This window comes from Ascaphus truei, chromosome 18 (assembly GCF_040206685.1).
Source record: "Ascaphus truei isolate aAscTru1 chromosome 18, aAscTru1.hap1, whole genome shotgun sequence".
Lineage (NCBI taxonomy): Eukaryota > Metazoa > Chordata > Amphibia > Anura > Ascaphidae > Ascaphus > Ascaphus truei.
The window spans coordinates 37,347,468-37,372,123 of NC_134500.1; the positions used below are offsets into that span (position 1 = coordinate 37,347,468).

Below are 24,656 nucleotides of genomic sequence, written 5' to 3' on the forward strand. Positions count from 1 at the left end.
GTGAGCACCAGGGTCCCGGGGAGCTCGGCCGTGTGAGCACCAGGGTCCCGGGGAGCTCGGCCGTGTGAGCACCAGGGTCCCGGGGAGCTCGGCCGTGTGAGCACCAGGGTCCTGTGTATCAGCTGGTCAAAAAAAAATTAGAATTTTTTTTGTAGTTTCCTATAAAATAAAAAGCTACGACTATATAATTGCTGAGCTCACCAGTAGAAAGCCCCGTGACACAGCAGCTTTCTAGTGGTGGCCATATTTGTAGTTTTTATGAGAAGGCCCACCCAGCAGCCATTTTGTCCTTGGAGATAGAGGTTAATTTAGTGGCAACCAAGGAGTCCCTGGAAACCGCGGCCGTGCCGTTAAACTCAGCGGGACCAACTATTGCCACTAAGGTAAAGTAAGCGTAAATACCCCCCCACAAAATGAAGCGGCTTTAATATCATCAAATATCTGTAGCCAACTTTGCTCCTCACGGTCCCACCTCAATCCAGAGAAGAGAATATTGCACCAATCCAAAGCACAATCATATCGATTTAATAAAGAAAGGTAGTTACGTGCCGAAAGCAATTAAAGACCAAAGTCCAATATCCTGATGTTTCTCCCTCGTAATCAGCACTTCGTCATTTTGTACAGTCTACAGCAGGCCGTCAAACTCAGGGGCCAATTCTTACCCCGACTGCAAGACTCGGGCCGCACCAGGAAAAATTAAATACATAGTCACTGTAACCTACTGTATACGTTCACTTTTTCTTACACTTTTCCTATTAAAAATATGTCAACGTGGCTGGTATCTCTCACCCCCCATCTCTCCATCCCCCCCCCTCCCCATCTCGAGAATAGGAAATAGATTCCCGGTAAGTGGCCATGAGAGAGGGGTGGGGGGGGGGGCGTGTCTATCCCCCCCCTCTTTCTCTGACTGTCTTACTCTACCCCTCCCCCCCACACTCTGTTCCTTTCTCACTCTTCATCTATCCCCCATCCTTACAATACACACACACACAATACCCCCTTCCCCACAGTACACACACAATACTCCCCCCCACAATACACACACACTACACCCACACAAAATACTCCCCCCCAACAATACACCCACACACAATATTTCCACCCACACAATACACACACACAATACTCCCCCACACACAAAACACACACACAATACTCCCCCCGCCACAATACACACACACAACACTTCCCGCACACAATACTCCCCCCACAATACACACACACAATTCTCCCCCCTCCACAATACACCCGCACACAATAGCCCCCTTCCCCCAAAATACACGCACAATACTCCTCCCCCTCCCATAATATACACAATACTCCCCTCTAAAATACACAGCCACTATTCTCACAAGACCCCTCTCCCCCACAAAACCCACACAACCCCGACACATTACCTTGGGGGGAGCCACCAGTGCCTCGCGGTCGTGAAAGTTGGGCCCATGTTCTCCGGCCAGGCCCTACTTGTGGTGTGTACCGACGGGGAAGAGGAGGCCCAGTATCCGGATGTAACGTCCAGCGCCGGGCAACCCGGCCCCCGCAGCTGCCGGGATAGATGTCCCAGCTCTCCCCCCTGGTTCGAGCACAGGATCTGTCAGCTGAGCAAAGATTAGTTTGTAATAAATGATACAGTTTTACACTACATATACCTTTTTTCCTCCGTGTTTACAGGCTGCGAGGGAATGAAAGATTCCGTTACAGGGAGTACCCTTTCAGCATGGCCTTACCCCAACGTGTTATTTTAAGTGATTAAAAGGAATTGCTTTACACTACAGGCAGTGGTTTTATATGGGTAGCAACGAAATGTAAGCTCTTCGGGGCAGGGACTTCCTTTCCTACTATTACTTTCATGTCTGAAGCGCTTATTCCCATTATGTTATAATGTTATGTCACGTGTATTACTGCTGTGAAGCGCTATGTACCTGGATGGTGCCAAATAAATAAAGATATACATTCAAATGTATGCAATACCATGAAACAAATGCTGGTATAAAATTCACCCTTGCGGTTGAATGGAGAACCAATGGGTTTCCGTCTCCTCTGCCACAGGAAGTATTGGTTCCGCAGAGCAGCAGAAACTCTTCTCGCTGGTTTATCTGTAACACACGTGTGTTACTATGTAACTAGGTTTGCATTGTAGTTTGCTCTGTTGACCCCTCTCCCACATTTCTTCTATTGCCACCAAAATGTAATTGTAGATGCTCTGTCATATTGCAGTTCTGGTTGCCAGATACTTTTGGGTATTCTGCTCAGCTGCCCCAGATAATGAACGGCTGTGGGATCCATCGCTTCCTTACTCAGAAACTCAGCTGGAGCCTGGTCAATGCTTTCCCGGTAAGTGAAGTTTTGGTGTGGAGTGGAATTCTCTCACTTGGTTCTCTTCCCCCCAAATCTTTCTATGTTCCCCTTATGTTCTTTCATCATCAATTAATGCCTCTTTATAGCTCTTATTTCTAAAGTTCAGCACCTTATTTTCTACTAATAAAACAGATATTGTTTCCCACTAGACAGGTGATTCCCAATAAGGGGTTCGGGCACCCCTAAGTGTTCATGAGGTCTCTAAAGGGCTCACCACAAAACAAGTAGGTCCCTGGCAGTATAGTGGAATTTTGTGCCCATGTGGGGACTGGGCACTTAGGTCCCAAACTGCTCTTTAAAGTGGGTGGTGTCACAGATGGATAATCTTTCCTATTATTAGCAACAATCAATTGCCAGTCTGATTGCCAACACAGCCAATCCCCTAGGGGTTTCTATAAGAAGTTAGGAGTCAGTCCAATGTAATGCAGCCACGGCTCGTCAATAAAACATGCAAGTGGGTTCTTTCTCTGCTTAGAATGTATTACTGCACTGAAAGCACAGGATAACAGCAGGAGGAAACCACTGTTACAAAGACATGCGTGAGAGCAATCAAACGTACAGTATACACTATTCATTGCTACATGGTTTGCATCATATTAGTCATGCATTTAGACCACACCCCCTAATCAATATTATAATTTCAATAGTTCCCTAGAGTTTATTCTTATTTTCCTTCTATCAAATTAGGGGTTTCCTGTTCCAAAATAATTATTTTCTGTCTCCCCATTGTCTGGTCTAACTGAAATATATTACCCATCTTGACCTTGCTTTTACCAGCTTCCCAGCTCTGATCCGCCCTGATCTCCTCCTTTGGAATGTAAAACAATCGTCCTACCGAAATATATCGCAAAAGATGCTAGGGGCCCTCTGAAAATTTTAGGACACTAATTAGAGTGTAAGCTCTTTTGCAACTAGAAATTACGAATCTCGAGCTAAAGCAATAACTACAATACTAATGAATAGCAGCATAGATAGATCGTTAGATACTATATGTGCTCTGTTAAATCTCATGCCCCCAGGTGGTATATCTGCCAATTACAGCAGGAGCTTCCAAAGTTGCTCCCCACAACGCTTTGCATCCACAGCAGCCAGGCATTGAGGGGCAACAGTAACTAACAGCTATACCACCCATGCTGTCTGCAAACACGGAGGTGCAGTGTGGGGCCTTAAGCATGTGTCCCCCACAAGCTCAGGACACTATACAACCTAGGATTGGCCAAATACAAATAGTTTGCCTAACCAATAAAATGTATTATTTGGGGTTCTCAGTACAAATATTTTCCAGCAGGGGGTGCACAGTGTAAGGCAGGTTGGGATCCGCTGCACTAGACCACACAGCTTTTTGTCATTTCTTATTCTTTCCAGGGTGCTTTTTCTCTCATTTTCTAATCTTCTTTACATTATCCTTCTTTCCCCTGGGTGTCTCTTTCTTTCCCCTGGGTGTCTCTTTCTTTCCCCTGGGTGTCTCTTTCTTTCCCCTGGGTGTCTCTTTCTTTCCCCTGGGTGTCTCTTTCTTTCCCCTGGGTGTCTCTTTCTTTCCCCTGGGTGTCTCTTTCCCCTGGGTGTCTCTTTCTTTCCCCTGGGTGTCTCTTTCCCCTGGGTGTCTCTTTCTTTCCCCTGGGTGTCTCTTTCCCCTGGGTGTCTCTTTCTTTCCCCTGGGTGTCTCTTTCTTTCCCCTGGGTGTCTCTTTCTTTCCCTTGGGTGTCTCTTTCTTTCCCCTGGGTGTCTCTTTCCCCTGGGTGTCTCTTTCTTTCCCCTGGGTGTCTCTTTCTTTCCCCTGGGTGTCTCTTTCTTTCCCCTGGGTGTCTCTTTCTTTCCCCTGGGTGTCTCTTTCTTTCCCCTGGGTGTCTACTTTTTCTTCTTTCCCCTGGGTGTCTCTTTCTTTCCCCTGGGTGTCTCTTTCTTTCCCCTGGGTGTCTCTTTCTTTCCCCTGGGTGTCTCTTTCTTTCCCCTGGGTGTCTCTTTCTTTCCCCTGGGTGTCTCTTTCTTTCCCCTGGGTGTCTCTTTCTTTTCCCCTGGGTGTCTCTTTCTTTTCCCCTGGGTGTCTCTTTCTTTTCCCCTGGGTGTCTCTTTCTTTTCCCCTGGGTGTCTCTTTCTTTTCCCCTGGGTGTCTCTTTCTTTTCCCCTGGGTGTCTCTTTCTTTTCCCCTGGGTGTCTCTTTCTTTTCCCCTGGGTGTCTCTTTCTTTTCCCCTGGGTGTCTCTTTCTTTTCCCCTGGGTGTCTCTTTCTTTTCCCCTGGGTGTCTCTTTCTTTTCCCCTGGGTGTCTCTTTCTTTTCCCCTGGGTGTCTCTTTCTTTTCCCCTGGGTGTCTCTTTCTTTTCCCCTGGGTGTCTCTTTCTTTTCCCCTGGGTGTCTCTTTCTTTTCCCCTGGGTGTCTCTTTCTTTTCCCCTGGGTGTCTCTTTCTTTTCCCCTGGGTGTCTCTTTCTTTCCCCTGGGTGTCTCTTTCTTTCCCCTGGGTGTCTCTTTCTTTCCCCTGGGTTTCTACTTTTTCTTCTTTCCCCTGGGTGTCTCTTTCTTTCCCCTGGGTTTCTACTTTTTCTTCTTTCCCCTGGGTGTCTCTTTCTTTCCCCTGGGTGTCTCCTTCTTGCTTTCCCCTGGGTGTCTCCTTCTTGCTTTCCCCTGGGTGTCTACTTCTGGCTTTCCCCTGGGTGTCTACTTCTGGCTTTCCCCTGGGTGTCTACTTCTGCTTTCCCCTGGGTGTCTCTTTCTTTCCCCCTGGGTGTCTCTTTCTTTCCCCCTGGGTGTCTCTTTCTTTCCCCCTGGGTGTCTCTTTCTTTCCCCCTGGGTGTCTCTTTCTTTCCCCCTGGGTGTCTCTTTCTTTCCCCCTGGGTGTCTCTTTCCCCCTGGGTGTCTCTTTCCCCTGGGTGTCTCTTTCTTTCCCCTGGGTGTCTCTTTCTTTCCCCTGGGTGTCTCTTTCTTTCCCCTGGGTGTCTCTTTCTTTCCCCTGGGTGTCTCTTTCTTTCCCCTGGGTGTCTCTTTCTTTCCCCTGGGTGTCTTTCTTTCCCCTGGGTGTCTCTTTCTTTCCCCTGGGTGTCTCTTTCCCCTGGGTGTCTCCTTCATTCTTTCCCCTGTGTGTCTCCTTCCTTCTTTCCCCTGGGTGTCTCCTTCCTTCTTTCCCCTGGGTGTCTCCTTCCTTCTTTCCCCTGGGTGTCTCCTTCCTTCTTTCCCCTGGGTGTCTCCTTCCTTCTTTCCCCTGGGTGTCTCCTTCCTTCTTTCCCCTGGGTGTCTCCTTCCTTCTTTCCCCTGGGTGTCTCCTTCCTTCTTTCCCCTGGGTGTCTCCTTCCTTCTTTCCCCTGGGTGTCTCCTTCTTTCTTTCCCCTGGGTGTCTCCTTCCTTCTTTCCCCTGGGTGTCTCCTTCCTTCTTTCCCCTGGGTGTCTCCTTCCTTCTTTCCCCTGGGTGTCTCCTTCCTTCTTTCCCCTGGGTGTCTCCTTCCTTCTTTCCCCTGGGTGTCTCCTTCCTTCTTTCCCCTGGGTGTCTCCTTCCTTCTTTCCCCTGGGTGTCTCTTTCCCTCTTTCCCCTGGGTGTCTCCTTCCTTCTTTCCCCTGGGTGACTCATCCTGCTCCAAAGAAAGTATTATGGACCATATTCACTAAGTGGTGCTACTCCATAAGACACCTTGTGGCCCCATGCCAGGTCATGGGACATATTTACACAGCAATATTACTTCAGAAGATGACATTGGGCCGGAAGATCCCGTAAAGCCCATTTACATGAGTGGGCTGCAATGGGCCGAACAGTCTTTACTAATCCGTGCTGGAAGGTGGTGTATGGGCTGCTTAGTAAATATGGGTCTCTATGTTTATAAACCTGCTAATACCGCTTGATATTTTCCAGTTGACTGTATGCTGATTATTTGTTGCTTGTGTTTAGCATCATACCTTTCACTGGAAGGGCATTGATGGCTCAAGGGTTCTGACTCACTTCCCTCCAGGCGATTCATATGAAATGAAGGGGAAAGCAGAGGAGGTGAGTGGCTACAATGTTCAATGCCTTAACTCGCTAAGGGGCTGAATGTAAAAGCTCTGAAACGTTTGATCTGAAATATCCCATTCAAGTTAGTCCGCGATCGTCCTCTGCAAAATATATAGAACCGGCCCCAAAGAATCACCAAATTCCCTTTTTGTCGTCAGGAAAATGGTAGAGGGAGGTCATCTTATTTTGAGTGTTAAATAATTTTTTGTTAATGTTTACAGATGCTAAAGACTGTGAGGAACAACAGGGATAAAGGTCGCGTCAATCACAGCATTTGTCTGTATGGTTTTGGGGATGGAGGAGGAGGGCCCACGGAGGAAATGCTGGGCAGGATTAGAAGGATGAAAGACACGGATGGTCTGCCCAGGTCAGAGAATAACATGTATAGATGATCTCTACTTACCTTTATGCCAGCCCAACGCTATTACGGGGATTTCTGGCCTGGTCTCTCCGTTACTAACCTCCATCAAACGGGCCTCTCTTTACATTAACACTGTATTTGATTTTACCATCCTTATAAATTCAAATATGGTTCTAGTTCACATTAAAGCAGCACGCCTTTACGGTTATGGGAATGTGACGCTACGTTGCGACAGTGAAAAACGAAAGTACTGCAATAGAAGTTGGCGGGAGATTCATATATTAGTGTGGTAGTCGTACGTTTCACCGTCCTGAAGACCAAGCTCAGCCACAGTCCTTCTCTTGTGGCAAGCTGGGAAATATATAAGCTAATGGTATATCCGTTGCACTGGGTTATCAGGACCATTCCGAACGATTTCTCTGGCACATTTGACGGGATGAGTTACACCTGTATACAGGGCCACAGACGAAGGGAAAGCCGGGACAAGAGCCCTGGGCCCTGTGGCTGCTTTTCTAAAAATGTTTCATTATTAAGGTACTTAAAGAACTTTTTAGGGTTGACCTTACTTTCTATTGCAATCCTTTTTTCATTATCCATTTTTGCTAATTTGATTGCCCTTTTGCAATTTTTGTTACATTCCTTATAATTCTGATACGATGTCTCTGTCCCTTCTGACTTAAAGAATCTAAACGCCTTCCTCTTCTTGTCCATTTCCTCCCCTACCTGTTTATTTAGCCACATTGGTTTTGACTTATTTCTTTTATACTTATTACCCAAGGGTATACACTGAGAAGTGTGCTTTTCTAACAATGTTTTAAAGACTGCCCATTTATCTTCTACATTTTTCCCTGCAAAAACATTATCCCAATATATTACTTGTAGAATATACCTGTTTATTAAAATCTGCCTTTCTAAAGTTTTTAAAGTCTTTGTTCAACCCAAGTAATATGGATTTATTTCAAATGAGACCATGCTATGATCACTGTTACCCAAATGTTTCCAGACTTGAATATTTGTTATTACTTCTACATTATTTGATATTTGGCTACTAGAGCATTTGGCAATACCTTTGTGGAGGGGGAAGGGGTGCGGGGCGGGGGAGGGGTAACCACTAGGGTGATAAAGGGGTTAATCCACCCCGTAACCTGCCCAGTAGGCCTAACCACCCTCTACACCCATCCCCTGTACCCCAAGAGGGGGTGTAAGATGGAGTGAGGGGGAGATTAATACATGGGGATAGGGGGGGTGATAGAGGGGGTTCGTGGAGAGGTGTTAAGGGAATGGGAAATATGTCGGTGGCTTCTTACTGTATATTATGTACGAAGCTGTAGCATATTTGGGATTTCAGTCCTTAACCTATTTCTCCTAAGTACATCAGGACTCTACTCATTCTCTGTTCTACATATGCCTCAAAAAATCTAGTCTATGTATTTCTTTTAAAGGGTAACCAGAGAATACTAGATATCCCTTTTGCTTCTAGTCTTCATCATATTCCCTATTATAAATCTGCTTCTATTCCATATGACACCTTTATAAGACACTGTAAAACTCTTGAAGATCATTCAGTTGACGCATTGTAAATATGGGCCATAGTTCCTTCTGAAGAGTGGATCAGATGCTACAGTATTTATGCCATCTCCATCCTAGACTGACCTCCATGCATTTAGCCATGTTACTATGCATCCTACATCCACACTATACACTACAATCTAGGTTCCTATGACTTGGTGCCTCCGCCATTGCCAAACCAATTGCTTCCATAGTCAACTCTATCCTGTCTGCAGGCCATATCCTTAAGACCTGGAAAACTGCCAGAGTTGTCACAATCTTCAAAAGTGGGGACAAAAACTGTCTCAAACTACAGGCCAATCTCTCTTCTCTCAATTCTATCCAAAGTCATGGAAAAATGTGTCCACTCCCAATTAAGCGATTACTATACCAAGACAAATTTCCCTAGCCAATTCCAATCTGGCTTTCGTCCCAAACACTCCACCGTAACTACCCAGCTAAAAGTTTGCAATGAAATCCAGTGTGGAATGGAACGGGGACAACTCACTGGTGCAGTATTCCTAGATTTTGCAAAGGCTTTTGATACAGTTGATCATGCTATTCTGCTAAACAAACTCCAGAGCTCTCGAATAGGGAAGCATGCTTTAAACTGGTTTCAGTCCTACCTATCAGGTAGATCCCAACATGTGTCCATCTCGGGCTCTAACTCCAACCCCCTGGATATCACCTGTGGAGTCCCGCAAGGCTCTGTTCTGGGGCCCCTACCCTTCTCAGTGTTCATCAATGATCTTCCCACAGCTTGTCAGGAAGCCTCAATACACATGTATGCAGATGACACAATCCTATATGCACACAGCCATAGCCTCTCTGACCTTCAACACATACTTCAGTCTGACTTTTTGAGACTCGAAAACTGGATTTCCCAAAACAAACTGTTTTTAAACACTGACAAGACTGTAACAATGGCATTTGGGACCAAGACTAAATTTTTAAAGCTTCCAGCGACTGAGCTCCTGATTAGAACCAACGCTAACACCACCCTAACTCCTGTCACTAGTTTTATATACCTGGGCTTATGGTTTGACTCCCACTTAACATTCGGAATGCACATTGATACCCTGACAACCAAGACCTATGCCAAACTAGGGGTACTTTACAGGAACAAATCCTCCCTAAGTCTCCTGGTCAGAAAGCGTATCACACAGCAGATGCTAATGCCAATTATTGACTATGGAGACATAGTATATGGCTCGGCACCTCACACCCACCTTAGCAAACTTGACACCCTCTACAATTCAATTTGTCGTTTTGTTCTCCAATGCAACTACAACACACATCACTGCGAAATGCTCAAAGACCTGGATTGGTCATCACTACAGTCTAGGCGCAAAGTTCACCTTTCCGGTCTTGCCTTTAAATTCTTTATGGGCAAGCTACCCATCTATCTGAACAAGCTCCTCACCCCTACCACATGCAGCACTTATCACCCGAGATCAGACTCCAAAAGACTGTTCATGGTCCCAAGGCTCAACAAAGTATCCGGCCGCTCCTCCTTCTCTTACCGTGCACCCCAAAACTGCAACAACCTACTAGAGACTCTCTCATCCATCACCAGTTTAAGTTCTTTCAAATCTAAGGCTGTCTGGTCTGTAACTGTTTCATACGCCCATAATATATATTTTCTTTAACTGCATGCAATGTCTTGTATATAATGTATACCCTGTTTATTTATGTAACTGTATTTGTAACCATGTATTATTTGCCTTAACTCTATGCCCAGGACATACTTGAAAACGAGAGGTAACTCTCAATGTATTACTTCCTGGTAAAATATTTTATAAATAAATAATTAGAGAATGATTCCCTGTTATCTGCTCATTTCTGACTTTCCTGTGTTGCAGAGTCAATCTGTCCACTCCGGACCGTTTCTTTTCTGCAGTAGAGACTGACACATCACAGCTGTGCACCTGGGTAGGGGAGCTATTTCTTGAGCTACACAATGGAACCTATACCACCCAAGCACAGGTAATTCAATGTTGCAGAGATGGAAGCTCTCTATTTAATTTCTAAATATGTTTTCTCTCTACATCAGTTCTATGTTTGTACAAATTAATGGGGATTAAGCCTCGCCCAGTTGGGGGTAGGAGAAAAACTTTCAATGAATCGGGCTTCATCCGCCTCTATAAGGCTCACACTATTCTCCTCCTCACACCAGTTATGCTGGTAGTTAGTGATGGTAGTTAGGAAAGTGGTGGTGGTGGGGGGGGGGGTGTCGTCATTGGCTAGGCGGAGGCTGGAGAAGGGGAATTGACCCAAATCGGAGGCAGAAACTAGGTTTTTAGTGGTTTCTGTCTCAGATTCGGGCCCATAGATCCAAGCTGCGCTCCAGCTTAAACCTAACAGCAGCACCAAACTATCGTATTCCCAGGTCAGTGGGATCGGGATCCACGACTTTCAACATAAAATACAGCAGGAGAAGCAGCAGCAATCTCCACTTTCTTTTTTTAATATTATTTGAGTGACGGTCTCCTGATGCAGACAGGTATAAGTTCTAGACCAGGGTGTTCTATTTCTGGAGCTTTGTTAATGTCTTCAAAACATTGTCCATCACAGGATCAATAAAATGCTTTGATGGAAAAAAAATAAGACTGCTCCATATTTAAAGGAAACCGGTGAGACTTCTCCACTTTGAAAAGGGCAAATACCCTATATCCATAATAAGAGAGTCTGTCTGTCTCTGTCAGGGCCAGAGCTCCAAGAGCATGAAACCTAGACACCTGACATTTTCCATGCCTACTAACGGGACCCTAGGGTGAGCACCACGGAGTTTGGTTTTTATTTAAGCTAGTTAATTGTATGATTGATTAACATTTTTATGACATGTAAGTCAGCTAGTGGGAGTTAGACTTGGTAGATACGTATCTGGCACGTGACATCACAATGTGCATAGCCTGGTGGCAGATAAGGAGAGCTATAATGTTTGCACAGAAAGCAAACAAAGAAAGAGAGGCAGTCATTTGACTCGTTGGGAACAAGCAAGAATGCTGGAGGAGAGGCAGAAATAATTGGGGATATCATAATGTATGAAAGGAAAGTAATGGGAGGGAGTGGGAGGTATGTGTAGGGGATCTGTTTGAAACATCCTGGATGACTGCTGACAGGAAGTGATCCTCCCTGAGCTCTGTGCACAAAAGGTACCCAGGCGCTCTCTAATAATAGTGAAACACCTCTAATAAAGTGAATTGAAAATATGTGGAAAATAAAGATGTTGCCAATTTAAGGGAACCCTTGTGTCTGCTTCATAGACACCTCGGGGTCCCCTGTCTGCAGCTCCAAGCCTTTCTGGGAGATATTCTTATTCTCCCAGGATAAGACAAAAAAATAGAGAAGCAAGGGTAGCGCAGATCAGTATATCACAATAACAATAAAACTATTTAAAAAATGACTCTAGTTGTGAAATGGTGAAAAATAAATATGTGAATATATAAAAAATGATGATGAGTGAATATAAGAATATATAAAAGATATACTCACACGGGCCTATGTGAGTGCAAGCCTCTCGGGGCTATAACTCTGCAGACAATCTTTACTCTAAGTCCTCGTCTTCCCCTCCACTGTAGGCGGATTCACAGGTCCTCAGCTTGTTAAATGTCCCCCGAATTGGAAAAAAGGAGTTAAAATAGACATCAGTATAAATACTAATTGGTGCCTATAAAGAAGATGTTAGGTGATCTCCCCAGGGAGAATAGGTGAAAAAGAAAGGCTATAGTTAATACTCACACGGGCATGTGTGAGTCAGAACCCATAAGGGTTCCAGCCACAGCTGTGATGTATATGCCCCCAAATGGCTCCAAGGGTTCCACAAAAATCGGTCCACCGAAATTAAAAGGGTAATTTAATAGTACATATATAAAAATACAAGCAATACAAACGGAAAAATGAATGAAGTCAGTGGGGGTGCCCTCCTTCGTTTCGATTCCTCCTCTCCGGTCTCTGCAGTGCTTCGGAGTGTAGGAACTCAAGATGGCGTCTGAAAGGTCAGAGACGCGACCCCTCACTGTTTGGCTAAGTAAGCCTCCAAGGGAAAAAAAGGTTTGAGCTACGCGTTTCGCTTGATGACAAGCTTCCTCAGGCTCTATGAAAGTTTGTTTGAAAAGGTACCCGGGCGCTATCTCTATGGGCGTATTGAAGATGTAAAGATGTAAAAAAATGTGTGTATGATACTGCCTGAAAATAGTATTCTTGTGATGTCCTCCTGTGACTCGGAACCCCAGCAGGATCTATCCGGGACCCTTGTTAGCAATGAATACAAAAAAGAATGGGGGAGCACAGTTATAGGAAACGGGCAGTTAATATGTCTTACTGAACTGGTAATCGATATGGTAATTGACACATCTATTGAAGTGACAGTTCATGGAGCAGATTCCAAACGTAAAGGGTATACATACATTGATGTGTGTATGTGGGTGGAAAGGTAAGAGAATAAATAACTTACACGGCCTTGTGTAAGTTCTTTCACATCAAGGTTTCTTGTCTTCTTGGAGTGATGTATTCTTCTGCGGTCGGGACCTTCCTCTTTGGTGTGTTTTCAGCTTTCTACGTTCTTTGGATATGTCCCTCCAGGGGGGTTTCCTCTCATGTAAACGAAAAAGGAGGTTAGGCTAAGGCAAATATACAAAGGCTGCAATATGGGGACGGGTGATATAGCAGTAGACCATTGAAATGCAATGGTATGATCAAGCACTCACACGGGCCAATGTGAGTCTTCTCCTATCTTGGTATCTTATTGTTGCCCGTTAGGACAGGGCCTCAGATATTGTTATCTGTGGATAACTCTCAAATGGTTGCAGGTAGTGATATATGTGATGAAGGGGGAATATAAAAAACGATATAACACAATACTCACACGGGCCACTGTGAGTGCACACTCCTAGTGGTTTCTTTACACTTCTGTTCTTTGTCGTTATGTACCCCTGAAACTGATAATGGGGTGAAGGCAGACTAAATGACACTAAGGTCTACGGGATAAAAACTTTATTTTAATAAAAAACATACTATAATAATAAAAACAGGTAAAAAACAAAGAAACCAAAGGCTTCTATAGGGAAATGAAAGCAAGGGGAGTGATAAGGTGGTTAGTGGTAGGGGGTCTCTCCTTCCGCGTCCGGATGGGGAGCTACGACTGCACCTCTGCCTCCTCTGAATATGCTGTGATAATGTCCCAACTGTAGAGCAGAGCAACGCGTTTCTCAATCTCAATTAAATAAAGTAAATCAAGTAATCACAACGCGATATGGATTGGCTAACAACTACATAAAAATGAAAAGGCACAGCCGGTCCACATCTATCGAGCCTGAGGAAGTCCAGTTCCGGACGAAACGCGTTGCTCTGCTCTACAGCGCAATTTAATATTTGGACACTAGAGAGAGCTTTAGGCTCGAGTTTGTATTAGAAATCCATTAGAATACAGAGGATGAGGTAGTCAGTCACTTCATCACTGTGTAGTTCGAATTCAATAATTACTAATCAATAAGTATTATATATTGTTTAAATATTCACAACACTGTTGTAGATTGAATTTAATTCATTGTATTATAAACACTGTTAATATATGAACTTCCGGGTCACTGTATTTCATGCACTGTATTTATGCACTCTATCATCTAAGTATGTACAATCCTATATGTTTATTGTTCATTTTCACTTGTTTATTCATTTAATTGAATTAGAATTCATAACTTCACCCCACGAGAGCACATTAAATATATGTAAGGGGAGGACACTGGTCATTTATTAACTTCCGGTTTATTATGTACTTAAACTAACTTGAGTCATCCTGGATCAAAAAGCCTGAGGAAGCTTGTCATCAAGCGAAACGCGTAGCTCAAACCTTTTTTTCCCTTGGAGGCTTCCTTAGCCAAACAGTGAGGGGTCGCGTCTCTGACCTTTCAGACGCCATCTTGAGTTCCTACACTCCGAAGCACTGCAGAGACCGGAGAGGAGGAATCGAAACGAAGGAGGGCACCCCCACTGACTTCATTCATTTTTCCGTTTGTATTGCTTGTATTTTTATATATGTACTATTAAATTACCCTTTTAATTTCGGTGGACCGATTTTTGTGGGACCCTTGGAGCCATTTGGGGGCATATACATCACAGCTGTGGCTGGAACCCTTATGGGTTCTGACTCACACATGCCCGTGTGAGTATTAACTATAGCCTTTCTTTTTCACCTATTCTCCCTGGGGAGATCACCTAACATCTTCTTTATAGGCACCAATTAGTATTTATACTGATGTCTATTTTAACTCCTTTTTTCCAATTCGGGGGACATTTAACAAGCTGAGGACCTGTGAATCCGCCTACAGTGGAGGGGAAGACGAGGACTTAGAGTAAAGATTGTCTGCAGAGTTATAGCCCCGAGAGGCTTGCACTCACATAGGCCCGTGTGAGTATATATTTTATATATTCTTATATTCACTCATCATCATTTTTTATATATTCACATATTTATTTTTCACCATTTCACTAGAGTAATTTTTGAAATAGTTTTATTGTTATTGTGATCTGCGCTCCCCTTGCTTCTCTATTTTTTTTCCTCCCTGAGCTCTGCCTTGCCTTTGATTTGCTTGCTGCCTGTCTTGACCTTGGAACTGAACCTGCCTACCCCTTGCCTGCCGCCCGCCTCAACCTCGGAACCGGACCTAATTACCCTTTGCCTACTGCCTGCTTCGACCCTGGAACCATACCTTATTACCCCTGCATCCCAGGCTTCTGATCCCTGGCCAAGATCGGTGTATTACTCCCTACCTCTGCCCTGCGTGTCCGTATCCTGTCTTACAGTCGGCAACGTTTCACGAGCTATGCAATGGACCCCGCAGAGGTAGCGAGTGCCGTTTCCCCCTTGTTGGACGATTCCATCGCTTACATGCAAACCTTCCGGACAATCTTGGATGCTCCGGGCTGCGCGGCTTCCGCTGCATTTGCACTACTTCAGTTAAAACAAGGCTGTCGCTCTATGGGACAATATGCTATTGAGTTTAGGACCCTGGCAGTGGAGACTAATTGGAACGAGTGGGCTTTTGAAGGCTGCTTTCCGTCAGGGAGTTGAGGAGACGCTGAAGGACGAATTGACGTGCAGGGACCTACCTGCAGATCTGAAAGGACTGATCTCCCTTTGCATGTACCTGGATCTTCGGATGAGGGAGAGACGTCAGGAGCAGGATCATTCTCACAGATTCCAGTCTCTTGCGCTGACTCCACTTATTCAGGCTCCTTCCAATAAAATGCCTGGAGAACCAACGGACCCCATGCAATTGGGCAATTTGCGTTTGACAGGAGAGAAGCAGCACCGGCGATCCTTGGGGTTGTGCCTCTACTGCGGTGAGAAGGGTCACCTGCTATGAACCTGTCCTAAGAAGTCGGGGAAACGCCCACCCCTAGAGCAAGTAGGGGAGTTTCCTCTGGGTATGGGTATGGGTAGGGGAGTTATCTCCTCCCTATCTCCTCGTCGCTTGATGGTCCCCATCTGCCTATCCTGGCAAAACCATTCCTTGATAACCAAGGCCTTCGTGGACTCTGGAGCCGCTGGTATATTTGTGGATAAGGCCTTCGCTCAACGGATCAAGATTCCTCTCCAGAGGAAGGACGTACCCCTAGGTATCTCTTCCATTGATGGTAGACCGTTGGGATCGGGGTCATATCACTAGAGATGGTTCAAATCAGGGCTACGGTTGGTGTTTTGCACCACAAACTCATATCACGTTTACCCCTGAGGAAGAAAGCAAGCCTTTCGAAACGCGTAGGGTGTTCCTGAGAGGTCCTCCAGACTCGGTGGTGAATCCTGTCCCCCTTGGAACTGGCTAAACCGATGCCCGCTGACTGCCGAAATCGGGCGGATATCCATCCGCATACACATCAGCTCCGTTTGGCGCGCTTCCAGTAGCCGAGCAGGAAGGAACTACCATTCCCTGGCAGACACGAGATTCTTGCGTGTCCACGGCGTACAGAGGCGGATGACACTAACAGAGTGAGCCAGTTACATCTACGGTGGAGAAATACGGGTGAGCCCAGCAGTGCGGTGCAGCAGCAGCCATCCATAGAGGGGATACTCTTATATATCCACTGCTTGATACCTTCTTACATTCGGTAAGCAGGTACCCCCACCTGAGTTGGAGTGTCCTACAGTTTTTATTTTTATGTATTTTATGTATTTTTAATGCTTTATTAAATGTGTTTGTAATTGGTCATCTGTTGTTCCCAGCGTCCGTCTTATGTTATATGTTTGTATGTATGCCTAACAGTATTACACTATGTTATGATTTTTTCCTTACATGTTCATTCATCACATGTGGAGTATCCATTCCAGGAGAAACATCCACGCCACTGGTTGTATATTTATATTACTATTATTATATGTTACAATTTGTTAGTGCAGAGCGCCATTGATATATATTTTTGCATTGCACCACAAACTCGTTACTCTGATCTGAGGTGGGTCTTCGACAAGGGGCAGGCTGAAGAATTACCTGTGCATCGACCGTTTGTGCGATCAATCTCCTTCCTGGGATGTCTCCTCCTCGTGGACGTACATATCCTCTTCCCGAACCAGAAACCAAGGTGATGAGGACATACTTTGATGAGAACCTGAAGCAAGGATTCATTCGCAAATCCTGTTTTCCTGCTGTTGCAGGTTTTTTCTTTGTGGCAAAGGGCGGGTCATTGAGACCTTGTATTGATTACCGGGGTTTGAATAAAATTACTGTCATGAACTGGTATCCTCTTCCTCTGATCACCGAACGCTTTGATTATCTACAATGGGGCAACCGTTTTTACCAAGCTCGAATTAAGAGAGGCCTATAACCTTAAAAGGATAAAGCAGGGTGACGAGTGGAAAATGGCTTTCAACACACACGATGGCCACTACGAGTACTTGGGGATGCCCTTCGGCCTATGCAGTGCTCCCGCAGTGTTCCAGTTTTTCGTGAACAAAATTTTTAAAGACATGTTAGACACCTCGGTTATCGTATCCCTTGATGATATTCTCATCTATTCTAAAACCCTGGAAGGACAACATCATCAGCAGGTGAGGGTGGTCCTTAAACGCCTCTTAGAGAACAACCTCTTCACTAAATTTGAGAAGTGCAAATTCGAGAAACTTGTCTTTCTTTCCTTGAATAAATTATCTCTGTCCAAGGCCTAGAAATGGATCCTGCCAAGGTTGCTTCTGTTCTGGACTGGCCAGTACCTAAGGGATTAAAAGCCACCCAGAGATTCCTGGGCTTCGCAAATTATTATAGGCGATTTATTAAATCGTTGCACCCATCACAGCCATGACAAAAAAACAGGCAGATCACATGAACTGGTCTCCGCAGGCTCAGGCGGCTTTTCTGAAGCTCAAGAAACTCTCTTCCTTTTAAGTCTCTTTAATTACGTGATCTCCTACCGCCCGGGTTCCAAGAATGTTAAAGCAGATGCCCTATCACGCCAGTTCTCCACTGATGACACTGATTCGATGGAGAAGGGTCCTATCATTCCTTTATCCAAGATTGTGTCCGCTATTATGATTCTTCATCGTATTCAAAAAGCCCAGACCAAGGTCCCCGCTGGAATAACCATTCCCCCATCCAAACTTTTCGTTCCCCCTCTACTTCGGCAGGAGGTTCTTCGATGGAGACACGAATCCAAACTCGCAGGCGACCCGGGTGTTCGGAAAACGTGAGCTCCTTGAGAGGACATTTTGATGGCCAGAATTAAAAACAGAGGTAAAGGACTTAGTTTCGGCCTGCAGTGTATGTGCTCAAACTAAGGTTCCTTGAAACACTTCCTTGTGGACTTCTGCAGCCACTGGCTATACCCTCCAGTCCTTGGACGCACCTATCCATGGACTTTATTGTTGACTGTTTTACAAAACAGGCTAATTTTGTACCCCTAAAAAAGCTTTCCTCTTCTGAACTGGCAGACGACATAACCAAGGAGGTGTTTCGTCTGCATGGACTGCCTTTAGAGAGAGTCTCAGACGGGGTCTCCGTTCATTTAAAAATTTGGGAAGGCGTTCTGCAGGCGATTGGGGATTGATCTCCATTTCTCATCTGCTTACCCCACACAATTTAATGGGCAAACTGAACGCACCAACCAATCCCTGGAGCAATACCTCAGGTGCTATACGAACATCAGAACGATTGGGCAGAACTCCTACCACTGGAAGACTTTGCCCGCAACAGTCTGTCATATGACTCCCTGGGCTGTTCCCCATTTCTCGCAGCTTGGGGTTATCAACCCCGTACTCTTCCTCTTCATTCTCCACCTGTAGGTGTACCAGCGGCTGATACCAGGGCACAGAACTTACTGGACTTTTGGGAGGGGATTCAGGCAACTCTTTGCTCGGCTACAGAGTGTAACGCTGTGCTCACCACAAACAAGGCGGGACCCCGGTACTGAAGTGGGAATGGATATAAACGCCACCTACAGCCACTGGGGCACGTATGGAGAGTGGATGGTCAGGCAGCCGGGTCAGGATTGGAGAGATGCGGAAGGTCAGAGGTAAGCCGGGGTCGGTAGGCCAGAAGTGCGGAGTTAAAGAGTAAAGCCAGGTCGGTACACAGGAGATCAATCTGAAAGCAAGGCAACGGGAGACAAGGCAGGACAAGGAACCAGGAAGTGGGAGAACAGCGCTAACTGGAACTATACTCAGCCAAAGTGCAAGTGGCACAGCTGAGCATATATGGGAGAGCAGGACCAATGATAGAGAGAGGGAAGGAGTAGAGGTGCAGCCTCCGCAGAGGCAAGGATAGGTGGAGTGGGGCAGGAGACATGTGGGCGTGATGAGGATTGACGCGCAGCTGGGGAGCGTTGCACACGATGTCTATGAAGCTCTTGCGGGGTTGCGCGAGACATCAGGTAAGGAGGGAGTGCGCCGCGGGGGACACGCTCCCCGATTCCTTACACTGAGAGACAAATGAAATCAGCGGATAAGCACCGGAGGCCATCACACCCATGCTCCGTCGGGGATAAGGTATGGCTCTCAACGAGAAACATAGATTTATGCCAGCCTTCTGCTAAACTCACTGGTCTGTACAACATTACCCGAAAAATCAATGAAGTCACCATTCAACTGGAGCTCCCCTCCTAATTAAAAATTCCCACCACTTTCCATGTGTCCCTCCTGAAGCCTGTGGTGAGGAATCGCTTTTCTCTTATTTTTTTTATATAACTTGTAGTTTTTATTGGTTTTCAAATCATTGTTGTTACTTGACTTACTCACATCTTTACCCATCTCACAACTGTGTATATTATAAAAAATATAACCGAAAGGGGTCGGTGAAGGTAAGGGAAGGAAAGAGAGGAGGGGTGGGTTGGGGGGGGGGAGGGTGGGAGTGGTTTGGGGGGGGGGGGAGGCCTTGGATCCGACTATTTTCCTTCTTTTCTTGATTCCTATGTTCTGCTATCTGGATATTAGGTGGGCTAGTTTGTCCCTTTCTCCAGTCCAGCTACTAAGGACCCATGGGAGCTCGATCTACTAAGTCATCACAGGAGACTGCATCTGTGACTATTAAAGCAATATTGTGGTTACCTCCACCCCTTTGATGTCTGTCTGGGCCAGCCAAGGCATCTAGACTTTTAGGAAATATTTGCCAGAGTCGTTAACCAAGCTCGTCAACTTTTCCATCTGGCATACGTACCAAATTCTATTCCGAATTTTGGGGATCAAGGGAATTTCATTTTGTTTTCATAATGCTGCGATCTCTCACCTCGTGGCTGTTGCAAAGTGGGCAACTAATTTGAGTTCAACTTTAGCTAGACCTTGTGTTGCTCTGTTCAGGAGGAAGAGCCATGGGTCTAATGTAATTTCGAGGTTCTGAATCCTCTGCAACCAATCTTTAATTTTAACCCATAGAGGGACCAAACGAGGGCAGGACCACAGCATGTGTAACAGATCTGCGGTTTCTCCACATTGTCTTGGTACAATGGGGAGCCACCTTGTATAAAATTTGATAGCTTGAGCGGGGTAAGATACCACCTCATCAGGGCATTGTATGCGTTCTCCTTTAATGCTGTGCAGATCGAGCTCTTTGCGACTGCTGTTACTATTTGTGTCCAGTCGTCTAATTCTAAGACCTCTCCGAGGTCGGCCTTCCATTTTAACATATAACCTAGTTTACGTGATACTTTTACGCTAGAACCGACCGCTTCTCTGTACAATTGAGATGTTTGTCCGCGTGTAACCGTCTCTCTGAGACAGAGCTTTTCGAATGTTGTCAATGGTGGGTGTGGGTTGAGTTTGTCATAGAAAGCTCTGATCTGGAGGTACTTATATAATTCCGAATGTGGGATATTTTTGTCCGAATTGAGTTGTTCAAATGATTTAATTTTGTTGTTTCCCTCCAGATCTTTTAATCTCATAATGCCATTTTGTTTCCACGTTTTTGAAATTTGCACTATCCATACCAGGAGCAAAATTTGGATTGCCCCAAAGAGGTGTCATCAAAGTGTTTTTAGTAGAAAGACCACATTTGAGTTTAGACGCCTCCCAGATTGATAGTGAATTGGTCACCGAGTATAGCGGCGAATTTATAGCTTTCCTTGCTATAGAGCTGAAGAGCTTCTTATCGGAGGGAACCGGAACACACACTTCACATCGGAGAGCCCACAGAGAACCCTCTCTGCATCTGGCATCCGGTTCTGCATGATTTTTACACGCCTACTAACTCCAGTCCTGTTGTAAGTAGGGTTTTGGGTTTTAACCCCTTGATGACCCGCTGCAGCAGGCTCCTTTGTTTTAATAAATAGTTATTTTTATTTTCAGCTTTAGTGTTGTGTTTATGTTTTTTGTGGTGTGTTTTGTGTTGTCTGTCTGTTTTTAAGTGTTACAAGTTACACTAATTTTCTTTTTTGTCCCTCTGTCACGGACCCCTTGATTGGAGATCTTCTCTTCATTGGACTATTTGGATCCTCCCCCCTCTCCCCCCCCTTTTTGGACCTCATTTGGGACTCATTGGATTGGACATTTATTATATGGGTGCTTGTTTGCATCTGTTCCTTGTTGTATTTCTGGTGTTGTTCCACCAGTGTTCCTGGCTGCCCTGTTAACATTTATATTTTATTTTATTATTGAAGTGAAACTTCTTTAGTGGCACCTATTCTGATGGAGTAAAACGGGAGAGTTGGGTGCGAAATGTGAAACGGAAGTGACGTCACGGCTCCTCCCCCCCTCCCCCCGCATCTACTGTGACCTGCGGCGGCGGCGGCGATAGCCGCCGGCGCCGCTCCTAACAGCCACCACTCCCCCCCACACACACCCGCTGTGACATGCGGCGGCGGCGGCGATAGCCGCCGGCGCCGCTCCTAACGGCCGCCGTTACCCCCACACGTCAGCTGCCATGGGTATAGCAAGATGGCTGCCACAGAGCTTCCGGTGCTAGAGTGAAAGGTGTAGCAAGCGCGGGGATTTTAAATCAGACTCAGTGAGCCGCTGCTCAGCCTCTCACCTCCCTCCCCTTCCCTGTGTCCCGCTGACTGAGCGCTGCTGGGGCCAGAGGAGAGGAGCCCAGGGATCATGGAGGGTAACCGGGAGGAAGCAGAGCAGTGTGTCGCTGACATGCTGAATTGCCGAGGGAGGAGGGAGGACCTGGCAACGATGTCCACATTAAAGGATATCAAAAGGAAGAATAGGCTGGGGAGAGGGACAAACATCACAGTCCTAGTGATTCTGTGTGTGTGCAGTGAGTAGCAAGACAGGGCAGAAGTGGATGTGCATTCCCTGCCCTTGCAGCCAGCCGTTCAGTGTGTGTGTGTGTGTGTGTGTGTGTATATATATATGAATAAGGTACAGTCAGTGTCAGATGCTGCTTCTGATGGTGAGATATAGCTGCATGCAGCTCCTGGTGTCCTGTGCTCTCTGCTAATATGCACTGAAGGAACCATCCAGACTGGCATGAGCCTTCAGCAGAACAATGAAAGACTGTCAAACAGGACACACTAAACACTGGAAATCTCAGTGCTAGTAAATACTCAGGGTTAAGGAAATAGCAAGGTATCTGTATGACAAATCTCAACTGTCAACCCAAATGAAATATAACATTCTTCTGTGTACTGGAAATATCTGATCTATACAAAGTCAGCAATATATCAGATTGTAAAATGCAGTGGTCACAGTACTAATACAACCTCAGTGGTGCTGTGCTTGACTGCAAGAGAGAGCACAGTTATTTGAGCAAAGGACACTATAATAATGGTACTAATTTTACAAACATGGTGTATTCATGCAGAATATAAAGGGTGAGACTATTTGTAAAACACATCTCAGTCACACGCACACGCACAGTCACACGCACACACAGTCACACGCACAGTCACAGACACACACACAGTCACACGCACCCGCACACTCACGCACACTCACACGCAGTCACACTCACAGGCACACGCACACGCACACTCAGTCACACGCAGTCACACACACAGTCACCCGCACACTCACAGTCACCTGCACACTCACAGTCACCTGCACACTCACAGTCACCCGCACACTCACTTGCACACTCTCCCGCACACGCAGTCACCCGCACATGCAGTCACCCGCACACTCACCCGCAGTCGCAGTCACACGGAGTCGCAGTCACACTCAGTCAACCGCACACTCAGTCACCCGCACACACGAGGAATTCACACTTAGTGCAAATAGCTAATACAGGCGATGTGTGCAGAGCACGCGCATTCTAAGTCAAATTTATTTGCGTTTTGTCAATGAAATTGTATTTTGATTTTTAATTAAAACATCACCAACACCAACACAAATACAATTTCTGTGACAAAAGTCAAAGAAGTTTCACTTACTATGCGCGTGCACAGCACACACAGCTTTTTTTTTATTCTTTGTCATATCCCCATTTTCAAGGGATTCTAACACCAATAGCACTTTTCTTTGTGTTTTCTGTGTGTTTTGGACATTTAGTGCTGGCTGCTTTCCTTTCAATTTTGATTGTTACTATTTTGTAAGATTTTTCTATATTTTATTTTATTTAGCATCCATTATTACTATATATTGTCACTATTTTATTAATTACAAATAAGTAGATTTGCATATTTACATTTCAACTATATTTTATTTTTACTTTTCGAGTCCATATTAAGGGCAATATGAGTAGTTTATTTTACTCCAGATTGAACAGGAAACAGATGATTGAAATATTCAGCAATCCTGAGTCTGAATATAGAATTGAATCTAAGAGAGCAGATTTTCACCCCCTCCTGGAACAATTAGAGAGATTACTCACTATTGAAAACAGACACTTTTGGGAAGTAACAGCTCTGAGCAAGTATCTAGAAAATGGTAGTATACCACGTGGACTTAGAATTTAAAAAAAGCCCACTATTGATACCAGCAATGAGGTATTCCTAAAAGAATGGAAAAATATTCTAGATACTTGCTCAGATAATTTGATGAAATTGTTGATCACACATCGGAAAAAATCATTGTTACAAATAGGGTTGCAAATAGATGATTTAGAGAACAAGCTTGACCCCTTTACCAACAACAAAGATCTACTTGAGCTAGAACCTATAGTCAAAAAAAGGATAGATCAAGCCGAATCAGAACTAATTACGAATAAACAAAAAAAAAAGTTTTTTCGTGATAAAATTGACTATGATACTAGTTGCCAGAGAAACTGTAGCAAAAAGATCACCCAAGAGGACTATAAGTCCAAACCTGGGAACAATAAAACTCACAAGAAAGGGAATCCTCCTTCAAACCGCTCCAGGGGGGCTACCTCAAATATAGTTTCATCTAAGCAAATTGCTCTGCTAGATATGAGTCAATCTAGTAACCATCAACAAGAGTCATCAATTTTTCCAACAGCAGAAAAAGACAAAAAGAGCAGAACAAAATATTGAACATCTATCATTAGCAGTAGCCACTAGCAACCAATATCATATATTATCTGAAATTGAGTCAGAGAGCGAGATAGAGTGTAGGATATACTCCACTGCCCACTCCCAAGATCAAAACTGCATTTTCTTTTTTAGAGTGGAGGAAGGAGAGAGGGCATATCTTTCCAGAGATAGATATCAGGAACCCCCCTTTAGATTCTCAGCCAATAAATTTGAAAAAAAGGAAAAGCGATTTAGAGGGAAAAGAGGGGAGTAGAAGAAGAAGACAGAATAATGGATTAGATCAATATCCTAACATCTTTAATATCAGCAAACATAAGTTGACCAATATTGAACAGAGAGTCCTCGGGAAAGGCCTGACGTTTGCGCCAGTGTGTGGTCCTAATAGTTTTAATTTGTATATTTTTGTCCACAGATTTGCGAGAAAATTGGCTCTTAAAAAATATTTCGTAAGAGATGCACTGACTACGCAAATCTGTACACCAACTGAGGGAACCACCACTGATGCTATGAGGCCAAAAAGATTTAAAAAGTAGTCAACATTTTACCCAAAATTTGCGCAG

The 24,656-nt window shown here is 45.0% G+C and overlaps 1 protein-coding gene across 3 annotated transcripts in view; it reads left to right on the top strand.

The window, feature by feature from the left end:
• The window catches only part of MAN2C1 (mannosidase alpha class 2C member 1), a 113,902-nt gene that overhangs the window by 28,567 nt on the left and 60,679 nt on the right, over window positions 1–24,656 (top strand). For all 3 annotated transcript variants that reach the window (XM_075576120.1, XM_075576121.1, XM_075576122.1), the window contains 4 exons: window positions 2,218–2,334; window positions 6,231–6,326; window positions 6,554–6,699; window positions 10,104–10,227. In XM_075576120.1, the coding sequence (XP_075432235.1) occupies window positions 2,218–2,334; window positions 6,231–6,326; window positions 6,554–6,699; window positions 10,104–10,227 (483 nt within the window). The remainder of the gene's footprint in view (window positions 1–2,217; window positions 2,335–6,230; window positions 6,327–6,553; window positions 6,700–10,103; window positions 10,228–24,656) is intronic.